The sequence below is a fragment of the Chinchilla lanigera genome, unplaced genomic scaffold (genome assembly GCF_000276665.1).
Source record: "Chinchilla lanigera isolate Chin_1 unplaced genomic scaffold, ChiLan1.0 scaffold00067, whole genome shotgun sequence".
NCBI lineage: Eukaryota > Metazoa > Chordata > Mammalia > Rodentia > Chinchillidae > Chinchilla > Chinchilla lanigera.
In genome coordinates this window covers 4,923,695-4,946,448 of record NW_004955468.1, presented here as the reverse complement: position 1 = coordinate 4,946,448, position 22,754 = coordinate 4,923,695, and the positions used below count along the sequence as shown (strand labels likewise).

General features: G+C 46.9%; 1 protein-coding gene across 1 annotated transcript in view; it reads right to left on the bottom strand.

The window, feature by feature from the left end:
* The window catches only part of Rhpn2 (rhophilin, Rho GTPase binding protein 2), a gene marked incomplete at its 5' end in the record, with an annotated part of 44,148 nt that extends 30,136 nt beyond the window's left edge, over positions 1–14,012 (bottom strand). The window contains 2 exon segments of the mRNA XM_013522388.1: positions 2,033–2,161; positions 13,897–14,012. Of these exon segments, the coding sequence (XP_013377842.1) occupies positions 2,033–2,161; positions 13,897–14,012 (245 nt within the window).
* Between the last annotated feature and the right edge of the window lie 8,742 nt (positions 14,013–22,754).

The window sequence follows — 22,754 nt, the reverse complement described above, 5'->3', positions numbered from 1 at the left end:
GGGCGGGAATCAGCCCACCATTTCATCTCCACTCCCAGCGCCTCCCAGTGACCACTGGGTCACCCCACAGGCTGCCCTACGAGTGCTCCCTGAGCCCACATTCCTAGGGGCAGGGCCAGCAGGAAGTGGACCAGTGCAGCCTATGTTCTGCAAAGAGGGATTTAGCTCCCTGACCTGTAACAGGAGACCTCCAGCCCAGCCCAGAGAGAAGGCTAGGAATGCAGGCACGGTGAGCCGGACAATGGGCTGTAAAGTGAAACTGCCACTGTGGCACAGCTGTGCTCAGCACAGGTGAGACACAGCCCAGGTATGCGGCTTCCCCAAAGCCTCCTAGAGGCTGGAGTGTGGCGGAGGGACCTGAGGGCAAGCCAGGCCTCGACCTCCAGGCACCAGTGCCATCCCTCCTCAGCCCACTGGGGCTGGAGGCAACCGCTACTCTTCCCATGACGTCCAGGCAAGAAGAGGAGCAACAGGAGTCCTGAGGACCAAGCCCCAGTGTGGTGCTTAGTTTTCTCATCTGCACAGTGAGACCACTTCTTCCCTGCCTACCTCCCAGAAGTGTTTAAAGATCTACAGTTTCAGGAAGGAAACAATATTTTTAAAATTTTTTGCAGGGGGGAGCAGATTAGAGAAGCAGGAAGAAGTCACAATGTTGACTAGGACAAAATGGTGTCTGTCCCACAGAGTGACAGCTGCCACTGGTACAGTACCAGGGCAAGGATGCAATCAAGGTTTTCTCTCAGCACCAGCTACCAAATCCTGGCCCCACTGCCCAGGGGAGGACCTGTGAACGTGCTAAGCAAAGGCACAGCTGTGGAAATGGCTGGGCCAGAGGATGCAAGCACAAGGTGCTCCTGGGATTCTGCACGTCTCCCCTCTCCTCAATAACACAGCGGACAACTGAGGCCGCTCCAGAGCCACAGTAACCACAGAGGGACACTGCCCCCTTCGGGGTACAGCCTTGCTGTGTAACACAGCAAATGCCAGTATGAAACAATGTCCATTTATTATTAAAGTGTGCCCGCCTCGCCTCTTCGAGGAACTGGACCATTTTGGGCAAACAGTGGAATTCAACTCCCATGTTTGGGCAGGGAAAACCTTCTGTGCACTGCGGCTGACCGGGCTTTCAAACTACACTGGGAGCCCATAGGCGAGGTGGCCAGGCCCAGCACCAGAGAAAGAGCAGCAGGGCTTGGGCTTCCAAAAGCCAGGACCGCAGAGGCTTCCGATTCCAAGGTCTTCCTTCTGTTAATCCAGTGAACTATTTTGTGCTTGAGTTTCCCCTGGAGGCCACCCACTTTTTGAGACACCTCCCTTCCCCGAAAGAAAAACATATAAACCTTTTTTGGAGTTATTTCTTCTTTAACAGGGGATTCTACCACCTCTACACCCCATCCCACCCCCTCAAAAAAAAGTAGCTCATCCTGGGTGGAAGACTTTCTGGGCTTTTCTGATGGCCACACCTCAATATTCCACCACCCGCAAACACTCCCTAAAGAATGCTTCTGAAGAAGAACATTCATTTCTCAAATATTTAACAGGATATATTTCTGAAGTGCCTCCATTGCACTGTCTTCTTGGAGACTTGGGTGGCTCCCCTAATCTTTGTTGTGAAGTATCCCTATAAAAGTCGTTATGACTCTTGCATCCTATCAAGAGGAAGACCAGGGCCAGGCCCTGTGCTTGGTAGAGGGCCGAAGGGACATGGCTGGGCCACACGGCCCTGTCTGGAAGGCCAGCTCTCACAGCTACCCAGAGAGGCGCTTCTAGGACATCTCTCCACAGAACCACCAGCAGCCGGCGTGATAGATCAAACCTTCCCACAGACTCACACAATTCTCTAAACCACGCCCAAGGGCCCCAGGACAAATGTCCTTTGGTCCAATAATCCAGGTATTTCCCATCCAGTTCCACAGACTCGTCCCTGTAGCCTGGCACTCAGCTCAAGGCCAAATCCAATCACTGCCTCACTTCCCGCAGCCAGGGCCGCCAGCCTCTGTGCGCACCACCCCAGAGGTGGGTGTGGACTTACTCTGTGCTCTGGTACACTCCTACTGAGATGTTGAGCCCCTCCAGCTCCTCCTTGAGCATCTGCAGGTCTGAGTTAACGAAACTCAGCTCCAGGCGCACCTGCTCCCGCACCTTCTGGTTTGTGGCTACTCTGTTGGAAGAGAAGAAGGAGAGAGGGGAGTCTCAGCCAAGCATTCCCAGGTGCCAGGTGGACAGACCCAGTCCCTAACGGCAGAGAAGTCCCAGTCTGAGATGCTGGACATCTGCCCTACAGTTAGCATCGACTGCTGGCAAAGGGACCTGGAGATGTAGCCCATGATACTGTGAGCTTACGCAGAGGAATCCTAAAATCACTGCAACAAAATAACTTTGAGAAAAGACAGCTCCCAGTCACCCACTAAAGGGCCACAAATGATCCCTTTGAAAAGACATAGATAAGCTAACAAGCTCAGTGGCACATGCCTGTAATTCCCACTACCTGGGAGGCTGAGATGGAAAAATCTCTTGGGCTCAAAAGTTTAAGGAGAGGCTGGGCAACAAAGTGAGACCATTGCCAGGGGTGGTAGAGCATGCCAGTAATCCCAGGTCAGGAGGCTGATGCAGGACAATCACTGTGAGTTTGAAGCCAGCCTGAACTGTATAGTGAAACCCTGTCTCAAAAAATCAAAACTCTGAACTGTACAGTGAGATCTTCTCTAGAAAAAAACAAACAATTAAAATAAACAACAAAAAAACAAAAGCAAGACCACTGTTTCCATGGAAGTAGGGGGTGGATTAAAATTCTCAACAAACAAAGAATAAAAGAGAATTTATAAAACCTAACAAATGCATCAAAAAGAATAAAACATTCAGGAATAAATTCAGGAATAAATAACAAACATAGTACATGATTTGTACCTTAAAAACTATGAAACAGTGCTCAGCTGTTAAATGCAGAGTTATTCCATGTGTAAGGATTAGAAGACTCATTATGATCAATATGTCAAGTCTCAGCCAGGCATGGTAGCACACGCCTATAATGCCAGCACTGGGGACACTAAGGTAGGAGGATCTCCATTAGTTCAAGGCCATTCTAGGCTACACAGTGAGTTCAAGGCCAACCCAAACCACACAGTGAGACCCTGTCTCAAAAAAACAAAAGCAGGGGCTGGCAATATAGCTCAGCAGCACAGCGCCTGCCTGGCAAGCGAGAGGCCTTGAGTTTGATTCCCAGTACCAAAAAAACAAAAGCAAAATGAAGTCTGCCTAGTTCCTTTACTGATTCAATACAATCCCAATCAAAGCCCCATAAACTTTGTAGTAGAAATTGATAACAAATCCTAAAATTTACATGGAGATGCAAAGAACCTTGAACAGCCAGATTATTTCTAAAAAGAAGACCAAATTTGGAGGACTTCTGATATTTGATTTTAAAACTTACTATAAAGCCAGAGTAATCAAGACAGAAATGGAGCACAGAATGGAGCCCAGAAACAAATCTTTACATGTATGGTTAACCATATTTGACAAAAAAAAAATAAAGTTCAACAAATGGTGCTAAAGTGATTCAATACCAGCGGTATGTCAGGGTTCCCAAGATCACCCTCAGTTCACTGATTCAGCAGGACTCTCAGGACTCATGGCTTTGATTCATCAGAGCTGAAGGACACAAACAAGCCAGGTACAGCAACTCATGCCTATAACTCCGGCACTCAGGAAAGCTGAGGCAAGAGGGTCTCAAATTCAAGCCCAGCGGCTGGGGATTTAGCTCAGCGGCAGAGCGCCTGCCTGGCAAGTGCAAGGTCATGAGTTCAATTCCCTAACCGGAAACCACCCCCCGCAAAAAAAAAACAACCAAACAATCAAATTCAAGCCCAGCCTGGACAATCTACTGACTTAATGAGACCCTGTCTCAAAAGGGCTAGGAATGTACACACTTCAAGGTAAAGTCTCTGAGTTCAAGCCAACACTGAAGGGGAGACAGATCAAGGAGGAGAAGAGGGAAGGAGAGGAGGAGGAAGAGGGGAAGGGGAAGGGGAGGGGGTGGGGGTGGAGGAGGAGCAGGAGGCAGGAAAGTGAGAAAAGAGATACAAACAAAGTCAGCAATAGAACAGGCCCAACAGGCCCACGGGATGAGGTGTGAAGGAAGCCAGGCACAGGTTTCTAAGAGTCCTTTCCCAGTGAAGTCAGACAGAATATGCTTAATCCCTCCAGCAATGAGTTATCATTATAGATCTGCAATGTCACCTATCAAAAAGCTCCTTAAAGATGTAGTGTCCAGAACTTTTACTGGGGCTAATCAGGGAGGCACCTCCACTCAGCAAAATTCCAAAATTCCAGGTTGCCAGAAGGAAATCAGGCAGCTCAGCATAAACGACTTCATTTGTAGAAACACTTTAGGTACAGTGAGCTCAGCTGCCAGTCTGGGAAAGAGGAAACCCTCCTAAAATCTAAGTTTCCAAATGCTAGCCATGGGCCAACCTTGCAAGCAGGTCTTTCTTAGAATAGCAGTCTCAGACTTGCTGTGTGAATTCTTTTCTGCACAAAGGACAAAGAATTCACCTCAATCTAAATCTTATACCATACACACACATCAAAATGGTCAGAGACTACAATTTAAGAGCTACATCTCTAGCCAGGCGTGGTGGCGCACGCCTGTGATCCCAGCACTCAGGAGCTGAGGCAGGAGGATGACTGAGTTCAAGACCAGCCTGGGCTACAAAGTGAGCTCAAGGCCAGCCTGAACTGCATAGCGAGACCCTGTCTCAAAAGACAAAAAAAAAAAAAAAAAAGAGCTACACCTCTAAAACTTCTAGAAGAAAATACAGACCAGGCATGGTGGCACAAGCCTATGATTCCATCACTGGGGCGGTACAGGAAGGAGGATCATGAGTTCAAGGCCAATTTGAGCTACATAGTGAGTTCAAAGCCAGCCTGAACTACAAGGTGAGATCTTGTCTCAAAAAAACTAAACAAGCAATCAAAAAACAAAACAACCACCAAAAAGAAAATACAGGAGTAAATCTCCATGATCTTAAATTGGGCAAAAAATTCTTAGCTACACACCGAAAGCACAATCCATAAGAGAATAAATCAATAAATTGGTCATTGCCAAATTTTAAAACTTCTGCACTTCAGAAGACATCATAAGAAAATAGAGAGAATGGACATGTAGCTCAGTGGCAAAATGTAGATTCAGTCTATGTGAATACCTGGATTCAACCCATAACATGGAAGGAAGGAAGGAATGAATTGGAAAGGGAGGGAGGGAAGGAGGGAAGGAAAGCAGGCAGGCAGGCAGGCAAGCACAGACTGAGGGAAAACATTTGCAATTTATATATCTGATAATTTGTATGCATAATATATAAGGAATTTTGCTAGTTAAATAGTTAAAAAGACAATTCAGTTTTTTTAATCAGCAAAAGATCTGACAGATATTTTACCAAACATACATGAATGGTTAAAAGCACATGAAAACAATATTCAGTATCATTAGTCATAAGAGAAATTCAAATTAAAACCATAATGTGATACCAATACATAACGAGATAGCCAATAGATTAGCTAGAATAAAAAAACGATACTAACACGTGTTAGTGAGAACATTAGCGAAACTGGAACGTTCATATACTGCCTGCTGGAAGAGCTACTTTGGAGAACAGTTTTGTTTCTAAACAGTTTTCTGTTTAACATTTCTAAAAATGTTAAACTTACAATATAATCTAGAAATTCCACCCCAAGAAATCTATATAACGACTGGGGAAGGTAGCTCAGCAAGCTTAGCGCTTGCCTGGTAAGCACAAGGCCCTGAGTTTGACTCCCAGTACCAAAAAAAATAAAAATAAGAAATCTATACAAGAGACATAAAATATGTGTATCTAAAGAGATGTATATGAATGTTCACAGTAGCCAAAGTAGAAACAATGCAAATATCCAGTAACTGATAAATGTGTAACACTCACATGGTTTACTCACGGAATAATAGTCTTCAACAGCGCAGAGCAACAAACTCTACCCCCAAGTTTTCAAGAAGAAGCCTTGACGTCAACTCTAAGATTTTTACAGATGTCCTTCATTGCACCGGTGAGAAATCACAATAAAAATGAGCAACAAGCAGGCACTGAGCCAGACCCATGTTGAACACATGCCCACAGAACACCCCTCTCACAGGGTGCTAGAATCCGTCTGATTTCATGGATGAGGGAACTGGAAGCTCACCGGCCAAGAGCTCCAGCCACCTGGAGACTATCTGACCACTGCTTCCTCCTCAACTAGGAAAACCCAGCCAGCTGTCACCTGCTCACTCTGCTCCCACCCACCCACCTTTCCCCAGACAGCCAAATGCTGACCTTCTTCCTCCACCGTCTGCCTGTCTAGTAGGACTCTCCATCTCATCCTCTGGCTGCCCAGAAAGTTTTCACACCTGTGTGTTTGCATCGCCCCTAGACAGTGAGCTATCTATCAGATACTCAGTTTGGTATCATTGGCTTGGAGATTTCTTCCAGGGTGGCTTGATCACCAGTAAGAAGTAACATTTTATATCACGAAGTAGCACATGAGCACATAAGCATAACAAAAGGGAAAGATGTGACACACTCCAACACCTATATTCTACTCTAACACCTTCGTTAAAAAAAAAATGTTTGCAACAGTCCAATTTTTGGATTCTTCAACACCAGCTGGATTTCCAACAATAAAGTTCAATTCTGATTCCAACTTCTAGAGTTAGGAGAGACCCCGCAGGTTAAGGGCTCAGTCCCACCAGACCCTCCCGACTTCAGGTCCGAGGGGAAGATGATGCCTGGACTTCTGACTGATCAGCCATAAATCAGGGGTACCTACACCCCCCTCTTCAGGTCTGGTAATCCACTAGAATGACTAAACTCAGGAAAACTGGCTAACTCAGAACAGCCAAATGAAAGAGAGGTACAGGACAAAGTATGGCAGGGAGGCAGGGAGAGATGCCATGACTTCTCTGGGTGGCCATCCTCCTCACACCGCCCGGAGGCTGCCCACACCCCATCATTTAGTGGCTTTATAGAGATTTCACTGAACAGACCTGACTGATTAAGTCACTGACCTCAATATCCAGGCCCTGTCTCCCATCTCTGGAAGTACCCGTGAGATCAAGAGCTAAGAGCTGCAATCCTCTTACCAAGGCTTGGTCTTTCTGGGGATAGGGCCCCACCATGAAGCCTCCTACACCAGGAGTCATCCATTAGCATACAAAAAATACTCTTATCACTGAAGAGATTCCAAGGGTTTTAGGAGCTTGGTGCCAGGAACCCAGAGGAGGAGGGTTTTAGCTCAGGGACCAGGAACACAAGAACAAAGGGAACAAAGACCAAATATTTATTTTTTATTATTCTACAGCAACCCACTGAACTGATTTCATTGCTTACTATGGATCACAGCCTGCAGCTCGTAAAACCCATGCTACACAGGTGTTATTGAGACAGCGACTGATTTACTAGCCCATATTGTCCACAAGACTCAGGGAAGAAAAATTTCTCAGCCCTCAGTACTGGGAACAATTTCACTTCTTAGCAATTTGTTTCCTTTTGGCTATTGAGTATATAACATAGTCCAAATCACATTCCCTTCTTCACACTGCCAGCCAGGAAGCTCAGAGACAAACTGTGGCTCCCACCTAATAAGATTTTTGTGGCGTGTACCAGCTGTGCCTCCTGCTAAATCTCTTTATTCTTCTTCCATATCTTCATTCATTTTTACTTTAATCCTATGTTGTACAAGGGTGTTAATATGCGTCAGATCTACTCTGGAAGGAGGCAAGGTAAACAGTGATAATTCCTGGAGGACAAGCCTTCTATTTCTTCATATTTCTCCTGGAAGCCGTCATAGTCCTTTCACTATCATGGGGCTCAATCCACTCACTCCAACTGGCTCTTGGCAAAAGAGTGGGTCCAAAATAAACATGGAAGCCGGGCGTGGTGGTGCACACCTGTAATCCCAGCAGTCTGGGATGACGAGGAAGGAGAATGGCAAATTCAAGCCCAACCTGGACAACACAGTAAATGAACAATAAATAATAAAAAGCCTGGGGATATAACCTAGTATAAGGGCCCTGGGTTTAATCCCTAGTACTATAAAAAATAAAATAAAAGCTGGGCGTGTTGGCGCATGCCTGTAATCCCAGCACTTGGGAGGCTGAGGCAGGAGGATCGTTGTGAGTTTGAGACCAGCCTGGGCTACAAAGTGAGCTCAGGGCCAGCCTGAACTGCACAGCGAGACCCTGTCTCAAAAAAGATTTAAAAAAATAAATAAAATAAAATAAAATAAACATAGAAATGAAGACCTTGAGACCCTCATCTAGTAACAGAAAACATCCACATAACAGCAACTTTTGATTTCTCCACTTTTATACGTTAATTTGCTCTGCTTCCTCTCCCTGTCTTGGCAACAACTTGCCACTTAAGATTTGCAGCCAATCAATGACCTGCTCTTTGGATGAGGACCTCTCTGAGTGCGGCACTCTGAAATACACTGGTAGCCAGAAGGGATGTCAGGGTTGATTTCCACAATGTTGCCTTTTAAGTGCAAAGATGATTCAGAAATCAACCCCAGTGTTTGAGCAGTTTCTAGTATGAGTGAGATTTGTGTTACTGATTCATTGGTGGAAGGTTGTTTCTTGAATAAAGTGTAGCAGTTCCACACGGTGAGTGTGCCCAGCTATCTCTGGGCCCAGGCTGGGGCAATGGATAAAAATAGAACAAGCTGGCCCAAATCAGGGATTAGGGCCAGAGCCCTGGTCTTGTCGATGCCAATGCTCTGTATCCACAGGCTGCCTTGCTGGATGAAAACAAATGGCTTCTATGGGTCTTTTCAGAGGAACATGGCCTTTTTCAAAAGCTTTTGCTTGGGAAGTACACATTAAGGTTTCTGCGGTCTAGCAACTGCTGTTACAGCCAAAAAAGAACTTGTGGCTGAGTAGGATAAAGCACACAGGAGTTGCAGCCCTTTCCTGACTAGAAAGGGAGCCCATCAGCCTCCATGGCCTCCCTCTGGCTTGGACCCCCAAGGGAAGGCCCATTCTCCTGGGTTTCTCGTGAAGAGTGGCACATCCTGTAAGAAGGAAGGACGAGAAGGTATCCTGCTTCCTCTTTGTGAATGATCAAACCACGTGTCAACAGGGGAAGGAAGGCCACAGTCAACTACTTCCTGTCACTACTGACCATATCCATACACTTTCCCTCAACCTGGAGTCTCTGAGGCCCTTTTTACCACACCAAACCCCTACGTGACAACAGCTTCCCTGCCCCAAGGTCCTACATTTTCTTAATGTGCCCATATTGTGTCTTAAGGATACATGTGAATTCTCCATTCTGGCCCACGTGCCCCTTTTTATTTTAGTGTAAATCGTCCCCCCCCCCCAAGTCTTTTAACAAAACTGTCTCTCTGGGAACAGGTACCACGCTGACCCAGTGACTTGCACCTGCTTCAGAGGCCTTACTGGAGCAAGTCAGCTGACTCTAAGGAGCCACCTTCACCTTGTTCTTCCCGGAACCGCTCCAAATCTTGCTCTCCCAGAGCTTTAGGAGACTAGCAAAAGACTATCCCATGCCCTGGGATGGCCACCTAGCTGAGGCAGAACAGGAACTGGCAGGACAGCTGCTTCCTGCCCATGGGTCAGCTGGTGCCAGCCGCAAAGGCCAAGGAGGGCTCACATATTGCACTGTAGATATGTACCGGCCCCTCAGATCTGCCAACAAGAGCCACCATTACCTCAAGTCACTCTCCTACAGCCAAGGCCACACTGGCCTAGAACTTTATGACCCTCTAGTCCAGAGATTACACACTGGACTGGAAACCTGCGTGACTTGTTCACTTGTCTCTAAGGGCACTGCTTTCCTTCCCCCATAAAATGGTTGTCAACATTTAAAAGTTTAACAGTCAGAAGAGTAAAAGAAAATCTTCAACTTCTCCTGGGGGTAAGAAAAAATCAGATCTGGCAACTCAAGCTGGGCCCCCCATGGGGCAAATTAGTTGTCCCTCCAGAGAAGTTGTGTCCCAGGCACTTCACCCCAGTCCTCACCAATCCCAGCCCATTCACTCATTTCCACGGCACCTGACCCCTGTGAGCCTTGGACTGGAGCACTCCTAAGCTAGTTGGATGACTACCAGAAGCACACCTGAAATCTAAAAAGAGTAAGTGATCTAAATCTCACAGACCATCATTTCAGTTTGGGAGAAACATTATCACTATCATTTTTACCTCAGTTTTTCTCAAGGGTGGTAAAGGAATTGGAAAAAAAAGAATACCGTCAGCCAGGTGTGGTGGTGCACACCTGTAATCCCAGCACTCGGGAAGCTGAGGCAGGAGGATCATTGCCGGAGGTTCAAGGCCAGCCTGGGCTACACAGCGAGCTTAAGGTCAGCCTGAACTGCATAGCGAGACCCTATCTCAAAAAGACACACACAAAAAAAGAATATTGTCTTTGCTGACCCTAATAATAAAATTCCAGGGGGCTCGGACTCTAGGTTGATATGGATAAGAGACAGAGAAGATCCTGAAGGACCTGCCCAGCTACAGCGTTCCCTTACCTGTGCAGATAAGGGCTGCAACCATCATTTCTGCATTTCCTAAACGTTCCCCGGCCCCCATTCCAACTGTTCTACCTCCAGATGGGGTCTGCAGAGGGACAGCTGAGATTCAGAACAGAGACGGACACCAAGGTCCAAAGAATGACCGAAACGACCCCTTCCCCATAGCAACAGCCATGTAATCATAATCAGTTGCCCAGGGACACCACACACCCAGAGCTGGTCTTGGCCAAATGCCCTATTTGTTTTCTGGAAACCGTTGGTTGAGTCAGATTAATAAATACCTTCAGGGTTTCCTGACAACATTCTCCAGAGGGGCACTCTGCACAGCTAGGTCACTGCGAGAATCATTAACAATCCCTCCCCACCCCCGCTCCTGCCCACTGAACGACTGCTAACTTGACGATGAGCCTGAGTCAGGCTGGGGCCGCGGAGAGGCTGTTTGCTGCCTGATGTCACTAACAGAACAAACAGCACTGCCCCAGTTCCTGCCTGAGAAACTCCCAGTCCCCTGTTCAATGAGGCCTCCCCAAAGACCCCGTGTCTCTGAGGCTGTGCCACCCCCAGTCACCCTAGGTCAGTGGTCGTGAACCTAAGGCACGTGTGGTATTTTTTGTTTAAGACAAAAGATGTTAATGTATGAGTCGTTTTTCTACACAACAACCTCAGTATTCCGGTTTAATTGCGGCATTGTCACTTGGTGGTAAAGAAGTGGATCTGGGGTTGTACTCTGGGCATTCGCCTCTAAAACGTTTGCCATCACTGCCCTAGGTCAACCTCTATCACATTTCTATTTCATCAAACCACAGAAAGTATCATTTCTTCATGTGACCTGGTTTGTTTACTCACGTACGAAAGTCTCCTTGCAGGCTTTGGGTGCAGCTCTGTGGTCCAACACTTGCCTGCCATGCACAATACCCTGAGTTCAATCCCCAGCCCTGCAGAATTGCCTCCGCTCAGTGAGAGATGAAGCATGGCGTGAGCAGCCCCCCATCTGCACTGCACACAGCCTTCTCTCCTGCACCTCCCGCCTGCCACTTAAGAGGTACTCGATGAACCCATGAACCGGCAAAGCGGCACAGCCCACTCCTGGGGAGGCCACAGCGCAGGGCTGCCCCTTCAGCTGCAAAGCTAGCCCATCAAACTGTCCAAGTGCCAGCCAGAGCCCAAAGCCACAAAATACACCAGCCTTCCAAGCTCAAGGCAGCGGGTGCCAAAATCAGGGGAGTCTTTCCTGAGCTGCACAGGCCTCCTGAGGTCAAGAGTGCTATGAGAAGCTGACAGTTTAAGACAAAAGATACTAATGTGTGAGTCCAGGCTTGTCTTGGAAGGGACACTGTCAGACATTTTAAAAACTAAAACATTACAGTACCTTCCCAGTACCCCCTAGTAACAATCTCCCTGGCACCCAGTTACAAAAGGAGCTGGGGGAGGTTCAGACAACTTCCTACTGCCCAGGAGTAACAAACCCAACAGAAGCACGACACTCACTCCTGACCAAGTGGCGGGTTCCAGGGAGTTGCTTCTATTATTCTTGCAGACCTCAGTGGTACGGCACAATAAAAATGAGTGAAAGTAATTCACACAGTTGTTAAAAACACATTCTAACAACAATGAGAGTAACACGAAAAGAGATAATCACCTCCACCCTCATTCCAGTCTTGTTCCCGAGAGACAACTGCTAAGATTCTCTGCCTTTCTGTGCACACGTCCAAGTCCTTCACACACATGCACACACAGCATGCTACCCTGCTCCTTTTTTTTTTTGGTACTGGGAATTGAACCCGGGACCGTGCACTTGCCAGGCAGGCACTTGTGCTGAGCTGTATCTCTGGCCCCCCTGCTCCTTTTTTCTTTTTGTCTTTTTTTTGAAACTGGGTTTTACTGTGCAGTTCAGGCTGGCCTTGAACTCTCTTGTAGGCGGGCCTCAAACTTCAGCGATCCTCGCCTCCCAAGTGCTGGGATTACAGGTGTGCACCACCATGCCCAGCTTCTTTTCCCTTTCCATCTCTTTTCTCACTTTGTTCCTCTCCTCTTCCCCCTCTTCACCGCCCTCTCCCTCTCCCGCTCCCTCTCTGAAGTACTAGAGACTGAACCCAGGGCCTTGCACATGCTAGGCAAGTGCTCTACCACTGAGCTACATCCCCAACCCTTGTCCTACACCTTTCTTTTCCCCATTTAATATCTCATCAATCTTTCACCCCAATTCAACAATTAATTTACCCCAAGATCAAGTTCAGAAACCCTCTTCCTATTCTGCCGAGTGCTCAGGAGGCAGTGCAGGGGACCCACAAGGCTGGGAGCTCTTCTACAAACATTTAGTTGGTGTGTTTGTGTTTCCCAGCAGCCTCTCCAGGGGCCTTTGTGCTTCCCAAGGGCTCCAACACTGAAGGCAACCCACTGAGAACCGACTATCCAAAACTGTGTCCACATTTTGAGTACTCGTCTCCCCGTCTCCTACCCCCACATTTCTGAGAATCTGAGGACCGTCCAAGAGAATTATAGTTTCCAATGAGCAGAATGAGTACCCCTTGCTAAGTCTGTGAGGCTGAGAGGATTGCCCTGAGTTCAAAGCCACCCTGGGCTACATAGAGAGACCCTGTATCAAAACACAATGACTAGGAAAAAAAAAAAAAAAAGCCAGACATGGTGGTACATGTCTGTAATCCCAGCACTGGCCTGTAATCCCAGCACTCAGGAGGCTGAGGCAGGAGGATCACCGCAGGTTCAAGGTCAGCCTGCACTACAACGAGAGTTCGTGGTCGGCCTGAACTATATAGTGAGACCCTGCCTCAAAAAAAAAAAATTAATATCCCTTTCATTAAAATGGTGGGCTGGGGATATATCTCAGTGGCATAAGCGCCTGCCTGGCAAGTACAAGGTCCTGAGTTTGATTCCCAGTACCAAAAAATAAATAAATAAATAACTAAAAAGATGGACACTGGCAGTAGAAATATCCTAGTCGCTCCTTTCTGCCCTCTTTTTCCTTATACATTCAGCACACCTTTACCAAGCAGTGATTCTACACCAGGCATCGTGCCAGACAGTGGAGAAACTGTCACGTTCCACGAAAAGTGGAGAGGCCAGACACCAAGAAGACACTCACTGGACTTCGAGAGGAGCCAGTTCGTGCAACTGACACCAGGTACCCTGATGTCCATGCCCCTCCCCAAACACACAAGCAGGATGGGCAAAATGTCTTTAACACAACCACATTCCAGGTAGAAAGGACCCAGCCCAGGAGACCGCAATGAAGAGAAAGCTGAAGCTGAAAGCAGAGGGCAGGGTCGGGAGCGTGGGGAAAGCTGCACGGCTGGCTGAGGCAGGGAACCCCAAGACACCTACTTCAGAAGGTTTTCTGCTCCTGTCCTCATCCGCACGGCCTTTAGGATCTGCTGATTCAAAGCAGCCCTCTGGTTCTGTAGTTTGCTCCGGCCGGTCTGTGCAAGGGGATTACATCCCTAAGAGGAAAGGAAGAGATGCTCCTTTAGAGGTAAACCATTCTGAAGATGACAACAATGTTTAACAGAACAGATGTTTAACAAAAAGACAGTCTCTTCTGAAAATAAAAGCAAATGTCAATATAGAAAATGGATAAAATACTGAAAACAATAAAGAAAATAAGTTATTCGTAATAATACAACTCCAAAACAGCCACTGTGAATTGGTCTTTCTCTTTCCAGTCTATATTAAATGCATGTTGCTATTCTCCACGCCCTGGGCTGTGTCAGGAATCCCCAAGACCACCCGGACGTGGAGAGATTTCTTAGAAAGTTTCACAGGATGGGGCATACAGCTGTACTCACGACCATGATTCATCATAGTGGCTCAATAAGGATGCGTATGTAACTGGATCATAAGGAAGTGCAGAAGCTAAAAGCATCGACTGCAGGCTGGCTTCAGTCTCCCACCCATGCTGGGTCCCAAGGAGCAAGCACCCTCTTTTCCCAGCACCAAAAATCTAGCAACCCCAGCTGGGCATGGTGGCATATATATGTAAGGGAGAGACAGAGGCAGAAGGATTTTAAGTTTGAGCTCAGCCTGGGCAACTTAGCAACTTAGAGAGACCCTGTAAAAAAAAATTTTTTTTTATTTAAAAAAAACTAATCCCAGTACTGAGGAAGCTGAGGCAGAAGCATCACTATGAGTTGGAGGCCAACCTGGGTTATTTAGTGAGTTCAAGACTAGCCTGGATTACATAGTAAGACCCAGTCTCAAAAAACCAAAACATAAATAAATAAAAGAAGGGCTGGGAATATAGCTCAGCACCAAGGCCCTAGGTTCAATTCTCAGTACCAAATAAATAAATAAAATTCTATGAAATGCTGCAACTCGTATTCAATATCTCTGCCCATATTAGCTTATTAAGAGAACACTCAGAACTTGCAGTGGGTGCTGACCCCATATAAGCACGCTCTGTCTAGCAAGTACCAAAGTTCCAGCTCCCAGCAGGGATTCATCACAAACCATGACGTTTGCACCACCAGTCTAGGCACAGTGGACCACTCTTACAAGCTGGGGAATTGAGGGAAGACTCCAGGGGACGGGTTCCCGGAAGGCAGCTAGGGCCAACCTTGGAAGCAGCCTCAGGCCTGCTGTGCAAGCTCTTTCCTGCACAGCGGCACACACAGCCCGCCGTGTTTTGTCACTTAGTACTCCATGCTGAGGTTCTCCTCTAGCACAAAGTGTTCCTTAGCTGGGTGCTCTGGGTGAAAGAGGCAGGAGAACTGCAAGGTTGAGCTCAGCCTGGGCAGGTTAGTGACTTAGCAAGCCCGTCTCAAAATTAAAAAATGAAAAACAGTTGGGAATGTAGCTCAGTACGAAAAATGCCTGAATTCAACCCCTAGCGACACCAAAAAGAAAAAGAAGAGGTGTTCCTCAAACGCAAGTTTTCTGTGTTGTGCGTGCAGTAGTGTGTATTGAGTCTTACGTGTGCTACACAAGTGCTCTACCACGTGAGCTACACCCCTAGTCCCACCTTTTTCTATTATTATTATTATAGCTATTCTAGTGTATATGGTAGCTCACTGGAATTCCGAACTGCATTTCCTTGATGATTAATGACGCTGAACATCTTTTCATTGGTGTAGGCTGGAGGTGTAGCTCGGCAGTGCAGCACTTAATAAGCGTGTATTCAATCCCCAGCACCATTTAAAAAAAAAATCCCTCTACTTGTTTCCAAGGCTATGGCTTAGGACCCAGACCCTGAGCTGCCACAGGTAAGAATTTCTGTCCCACATTGGTCCCTTGGTCTTTGTCTGTGGAATCTGGCGGGGTAGGTGGTAAAACTCTTTCCATGGGCTTACTGACCTCTGCTGTAGATTTTCTCTGGGAAAATATCAAATCAGATCCCTTGCTCATTTTTAAACTGGATTTAATCCAGTTTTTATTTATTTAGATAAAAAGCATTATTTTTAACAACTGCAAAAGCAAGTATCCCATTCTCTCAATGCGCAGGCTTTACTATTAGTGAAGGTAAACACTTTTTCACATCGTATTGATCATTTGGATTTCTTCTTCAGTGAATTATCTGCTTCTATTCTCTCTACCTAGTTCAGCATTTTCTGGGGTACATGGATTACAATGTTCTATGTTATAAAGTTTAAGATCAGGAAAAAAATAGTTTCATTTACACCTAGGTTTTCTCCCCACCCAGCTAGACAGAAGCTCTGGAATCTGAGTTAGGACCGCATTCCTGGCTGAGGCTTATCTACCCATTGCTTGGCTACTCCTTGGGAGGGGCCAGGAGGGCCGTGCTGCACACACCTAGCCTCCTCTCCCCATGCCTGCACCACACCCATGGCCCAGACCCCAGGGAGGAAAGGCGGGTTATCAGTGGCCCACCCTTCTCAGGGGTCCCTGTATCAGCACTTCTGGACTAGCAGGCCAGACTTGAGTTACAGTTCTACAAACTTTTCATTCTTGCGCCCCTCCCACAACAGGTCCCATTATTTGTCCCCCATGTAGTTCCCCATCTAGTTTTCCCTGTCTCACATGGATATTTCCCCCAAGTTCAAACAAACTGTACAGATACTCAGAATTTGAGCTAGAATAGATCCTGAAGTGAGAACTATATTTTTTTTCCTGGAGACTGAACCCAGGGCCTTCTCAATGAACTATATCTTCAGCTCTTTTTTACCTTTTAATTTTTGAAACAAGGTCTCCCTAAGTCATTAAGTTGCCCAGGCTGGGCTCAAACCTGTGATCTTCCCGCCTCAGCCTCCCAGAGTGCTGGGATCATAGGCCTGCACCACCAAGCCTGGCTAAACCATTAAACAATACATGGTTTAAACTTAAAATCCTTTTTCAGATATAAAAGAAAAATGTCTTTAATGTTAATTTAATACTAAAGTGCTACAGTAACTATTGGTCTTTTCCCATTTCTCTTCTGAAAATTACTATGAAGTGCTGGTCTGATTTGACTCAGCTACGTGGTTCACCAATGATGTGTTTTATTATGCTAATAAGTCCTAACAATTAATCCCTTTATGTACATTTCCAGAGCTCAGATAAGCAGCCATTCCAGCACAGGATAAGAACTTTTTCCTGCTTCTGAGACTTTAACTAACTTCTAAAATTGCTACATCCTAACCAGCCCACAGTTGTGAGGTCAACTTCCTAGGTAAGACATTAAGAATTCATAGATTTGACTAATGGACCCAAAACCACATTACTTCTTATTGACAGACAGGAATGCTGAGCCCTGCTAGGAATGACAGAAACATCCACTGGGCACCCAGGAAATTTAACTGATAGGTAAGTCTGTCCTACACCACCAGAAAGCCCCCCTGGAATCACCAGGGCCTGCTGGGGGTGGGGGTCCCCCTCCCACAGTCCTCAACCACACATTTCTCCTCCCTGGCTTTGTCTAATAACAAGGTTCCCAGACCAGCTCCTGCAACTCAATGGCAGAGACACATTCCCTGAGAGGACACAGAACTGCTCAAAAATGGCAAGGATTTGTGCCAGGGAGCAGGGAAGTACCTGTCACACCAGCCTGGCCTGGAAACCAGGGCCACCCACGGAGCTATCCTGGCCTCACAGGTCATTCCTGACCAAGTCTTGCAATGAAGTGAGTCTTTCTTTCATAAAGTCTATTTGGTTCCCTGGGCAGAATCAGGTTTGGACATTTTAGTCTGTCTTGAAATCTGGAAGGATGGTCCGACAGCTCTTACCCAAAAAAAGCCACGTACAGAGGGAATTCTCAGCACCATTACCACTTGGTGGGCCTCTCCTGGGAGTCTGAACCTATGTGGACCCAGATGCAGCATCCAGGATCCCATAGTCTGGGGCATGGAGGTTTAGCTTGCTTAACCTCCAGGTTACAAGCTACGAGACTCCTTCCTTACCTCCAGGGTGGTCTGTGGGGCGGGAATAGCAGTAGCAATGTGTGGAGATGTTGGGGAGCTTGCCTCCCAATCCCCAGGGCATAGTCACGTGTTTCCTAACTGAGGACTGCCTGGCATCATCCCTCGTCCTTCGGGGAACAGTGATCCATGCATACTTTCCCATCTCACAGTCCATGTCGGTCAGAGGTGGTAAATTCCTGTTCAACTACTAAAACAACCATAAAGCCGGGCATGGTGGTACACACCTGTAATCCCAGCATGTGAGAGGCTGAGGCAAGAGCACTGCCACAAGTTCAAGTTCAAGGCCAGCCTGGGCTAAAGAACGGTCTTTTTATTCTTTCTCCCCCTCACTGGGGACCCACTCTATGCAGTGCCTGGCACCTGCCTGCCTTCCTTCTACCTTAGGAAGCAGGGGGGCCCCTTCTTCCTCATGGGCAAAGATAAAGTCCAACATGTAGCTATGTTTCCACCAAATGTAGGGCAAACTGAAAGCTTAGGATCTAGAGATCAGAAAACTGACTGCAAGGTGAAAGGACAGGACTGGGGTAGCACCTAGCCAGAGACCCTCATTCAGGCCACAGGAGGACAGGTGCTTTTAGCTGCTTCTTCAGCACAGATATGTTCTTTGCTTTTCTCATTTCTTCCTGGTTACACAATCCCTTACTCAATCACCAAACTCTGGAAAATACAATTTTTGTTTATGAGTTCAGCAGAGCTGCCAACCAGAAAGCAGAGAAATAGCGTGCCATACCCTGAAATACACACATACATCTAATTTACCTAGCCCACACTGGAGATTCAGGGAAGGCTGGGTGGAGAGAAGCTAGCTCTTACATGTCAAAAAAATATGATAAAAACATGAATCGGTACATGAAAATAGCCTTCCTGCCCTCCCTGGGTCTCTGCCAGGTATAGGGGCTAGCGGCAGAGGCCCAGCTAGCTGCCTCCTTCCAGCACCCCACTCCATTCCCACAGCAGTGGGGTGGACATGACATGAGTCAATACTTAGCCACAACCTTGAGTGCTTAAATTGCCCACGCTGGGCTCAAACTTCTGATCCTGGTGCCTCCTCCCCACCCCAGCGTGCAGGCATCAGACATGTGCCACCACACCTGGCTCTGGGTATCTTTTCAACATGCTGAATAAAAGCTTTACTATAGCTTCCTGCTATACCTGAAATTACAAAAATGTCCACGAATCAAATATTTCCGAACCCAACCAACGACCCGCTTATTATAACTGACAGGGTACACATGATAGCTCACAGTCCTTACCTAGAAAGCATCTGTGTTCAAAATGTGGGCTGATATTTGTATTGGATCTTAAGTTCATATATTTCTGTGATTACTTTTTATTTATAACAATTTAACACGGGCTAAGGATTTAGCTCAGCGGCACAGCACCTGCCTGGCAAGCACGAGGTTGTGAGTTCGATTCCCGGTACCAGGAAAAAAAAAGAGCTACAACAATTTAACAACAACAACAAAAATTTAAATTACTTTTGCCAGGTGTGGTAAGACACACCCATAATCCCACTATTTGGGAGGCAGGTTCAAGGCCAGCCCGAACTACAAGTGAAACCCTATCTCAAAAAACAAAACTTATGTTACATTTATAATGCAAACTATCTGTGAAACTGTCTTGATCACACACCCTTTTCTCTTCTTACACACGAATTAAGACCTAGGAATTTTCCCTTTGTTTCAGCAGACTGGGCCTGGTAGCTCAATGCCTAGAATCCCAGCACTCTGGGAAGCCTAGGCAGGAAGATTCTAAATTTGAGCCCAGCCTGGGCAATTTAGTGACTTAGTAAGATCTTGTCTAAAAATAAAAATTAAAAAGGACTGGGGATATAGCTCCCATGAGAAGGTACTGGGTTTAATCCTCAGTACTTCGAAAATAAAAAAAGTTTATGGCCACAGCGAACTCTGTAGGCCTTAGTGGAATGGCCAGAGGGATTCACATCATTCACCACTGTCTCTCTGTCTCAGACGCAGACAGAGGGAGACCTTGCTCCAGCCGGCACCCCGCACTCACACCCTGCCAGACACCCAGTCCTCCAGCTGAGCTGCACCTGCAGTTCCACAGTGCTCAGGCCTCCTCCAATGCAGCCTTTGTGTCATGAGACTCTAGGAGCCCAGCCAAAGGAGGAAGTGTTGATCAGGCTAAAGTCAATGCCTAGCAGCATCAGGTGGTGTTCTGGCAAGTGTCCAAATAGCCCCAGGAAACGAGGGACATTTAGGGTTTCAGCTCATCACACTGACTCCTCTGAGTCACCATGAAAATTCTGTTCTGCCAGAGGACTCTCCTGGCCAGAACCCGGCAGTGTGAGGCGTGCCAGGGACACCCTCTGGGTTGCTGGGCTCCAGTGCAGCTGGCTCCTCCACCAAGGCCAGTCAGCCTGGGTCCAGCTTGGCCTTTTGCACCTGGCTTAGACCACAGTGGGATAGCTAGGGCAGGGAGCAGAGTCTCCAGCCTCCACTCCTCCACTCCTCCCCTCCTCCCTCCTTTACCCAGGAAAGGACTGCGGCTCCAAGGGGATGGGTCCAAACAGCTACAGAACAGTATCAGCACCCCAGAAAAGCTAGAGCCCCCCTACACACACACACCATGCTGTGGACCTGACCCATCAGAAGGCTCCCCACACAGCTGCACACTCATACATGAGGCACACAAGTGTCTCACACGAAATCAGACCCCACTGAAATGAACAGCGCGGAGGAAGGAACTAGGAGATTCTGGGTTTTAAAAAAACAGAACGAACTCCCCTTCCTTCTCCCCTGGAGCCTCCAAGAAGCCCAGTGTAAACACGGGCCATAAACCAGGACACAATGAACCTTAGGGCCCTGTCCAGCCTGCAGGTTTCTGTGAACAAGAAAAACTTCTACAGCTCTTGAGTAAAAACAATGGAGCTAAATTCATTTTGGAGCATTCGTGTTCCCTAAGGATGCAGAGGCAGAGCGAACAAGTGACAATGCCACACTCTGTACTCTCTCCGTCCACCAGTGCTCAGACCTTTCACACAGGGCCTTGCAGGCGTCCTGGGCAGAGGCTTTCTCTACCCTGCCCCCACTCCAGCTGGTTTTCTCCTGGCCAAGAACAGGTTTTCCTGAGGAGTTTTAGGACTGGGGCCCCAGAGAAAGGATCTGCTATTACAATGCAGCCTTCTGGAAACCTACATGAATCTGCATTTAACTACAGAACACACTTTCTTCTAAGTCTTTCAGTAGAAAGAGTATAAACATTGGGGGGATACATTTCTATTGCTCATCCTTTTAAGGAAAGAATGCATAGTAATCTGATAGAAATATACTGTTGAGCCAGGCGTGGTGGTACATTCCTGTAATCCCAACACTGGAGAGGCTGAGGCAGGTGGATCATTGTGAGTTTGAGGCCAGCCTAGGCAACAGAGTTAAGACCGGCCTGAATTACATAGCAAGGCCCTGTCTCCAAAAAACATAAAAAAAATTTTAAAAAGAAAATATACTGTTGAGACTCAGGGCAGGAGGCAAGTTCAAGCCCCAGCCTGAGTGATTTAGCAAGACCCTATCTCAAAAAACAAACATCTTTTTTTTTTTTTCCCCCCCAAAATTTAAAAAGGGCTAGGGATGTAGCTCAGTGCAAAGGCTCTGGACTGAATAGGGGAGAAGATGATTCCATTTAAGCATTATAAATTTAGTGAGAAAGAAAAAAAAAATCAGTGAGAAGCTACAGAAAGATAAAAGTATGATATTATGACAGACCAGGAAGTTTTCTTTTCACATTTTCTTTTTCTTTTTTTTTTTTTTTTTTTTTTTTTTTGAGGTACAATCTCACTATGTAGTTCAGACTGGCCTTGAACTCACAGAGATCTTCCTGCCTCAGTCTCCCAAGTGCTGAGATTAGAGGTGTGTGCTACCACACCCAATAGTTTTCTTTTTTATAATTTAGATATCGCCCAAATTGTCAACCCAGACCAAGAAGATAGGGCTTGTACTGAAGTTCACGCTTAACCTGGAGCTAACTGGTGTCCTTGACCTCTGTATAGCCAAATCCTTTGCAACTCCAACAAAACCCTGATTTAAAAGAGACACCTGCCCTCCCCACCACTGACTACCTTGCACACATCGGGTTCAGGTCCAGTCACCAAGAGGGAGTTTTCAGCAATTAGGTTTCATTGATATGCAAGCCACACAAGCACAACTGAAGTTCTAAAGAGGCCCTAAAGCCACCCTACTTCTTGCTCTGGGATCTCAAGTAAGGAAGCTACTCTCCAAGCATGGCCCAAGTTGTCACCACAAAGCATTACCTCCCAGCCCAGCTCAGCACCCCAGGAAATGAGGCCTCCCTTGAACTGCAGGGTACAGGGACCCGGGGTATACAGCTCAGTGGCAGAGCACTGGCCTAGCATGCTCAAGGGCCTGGATTCAGTCCTCAGCATTCAAAAAAGGAAGAAAAAAAAAGTCACTGTGTCCCAGAATGTGCTGAGGTCAGGCACAGAGCTGTCACTCTATAATGCTTTTTGAATGACCGGAGCAGAATGACATTTTAAAGGAAAGAGGAAAGGGAGAGAAGGCATAACAAAGAGAAGAAAATGAAAGAGAAGCCTGACTTTAGTAGAGCTAACTTGCGCAGGTGTGTGCAAAATCCCAAAGTCCAGAGACAGGATGGGACAGATTTATGACAGCCTGACTGCATTTCCAAGTTTAGGGGTCCCCACTCACTGCCCCTGGCTGGCTCAGCCACCCAAACCATGCAGCAGCTGCTTCTAACGACCTCCCCTGAATCTCTAAGAATCCAACCACTCAACTTCTTCACTTTCAGCTTTAAAAAGGCTCTAGGGAGCCGGGTATGGCAGCACATATCTGTAATCCC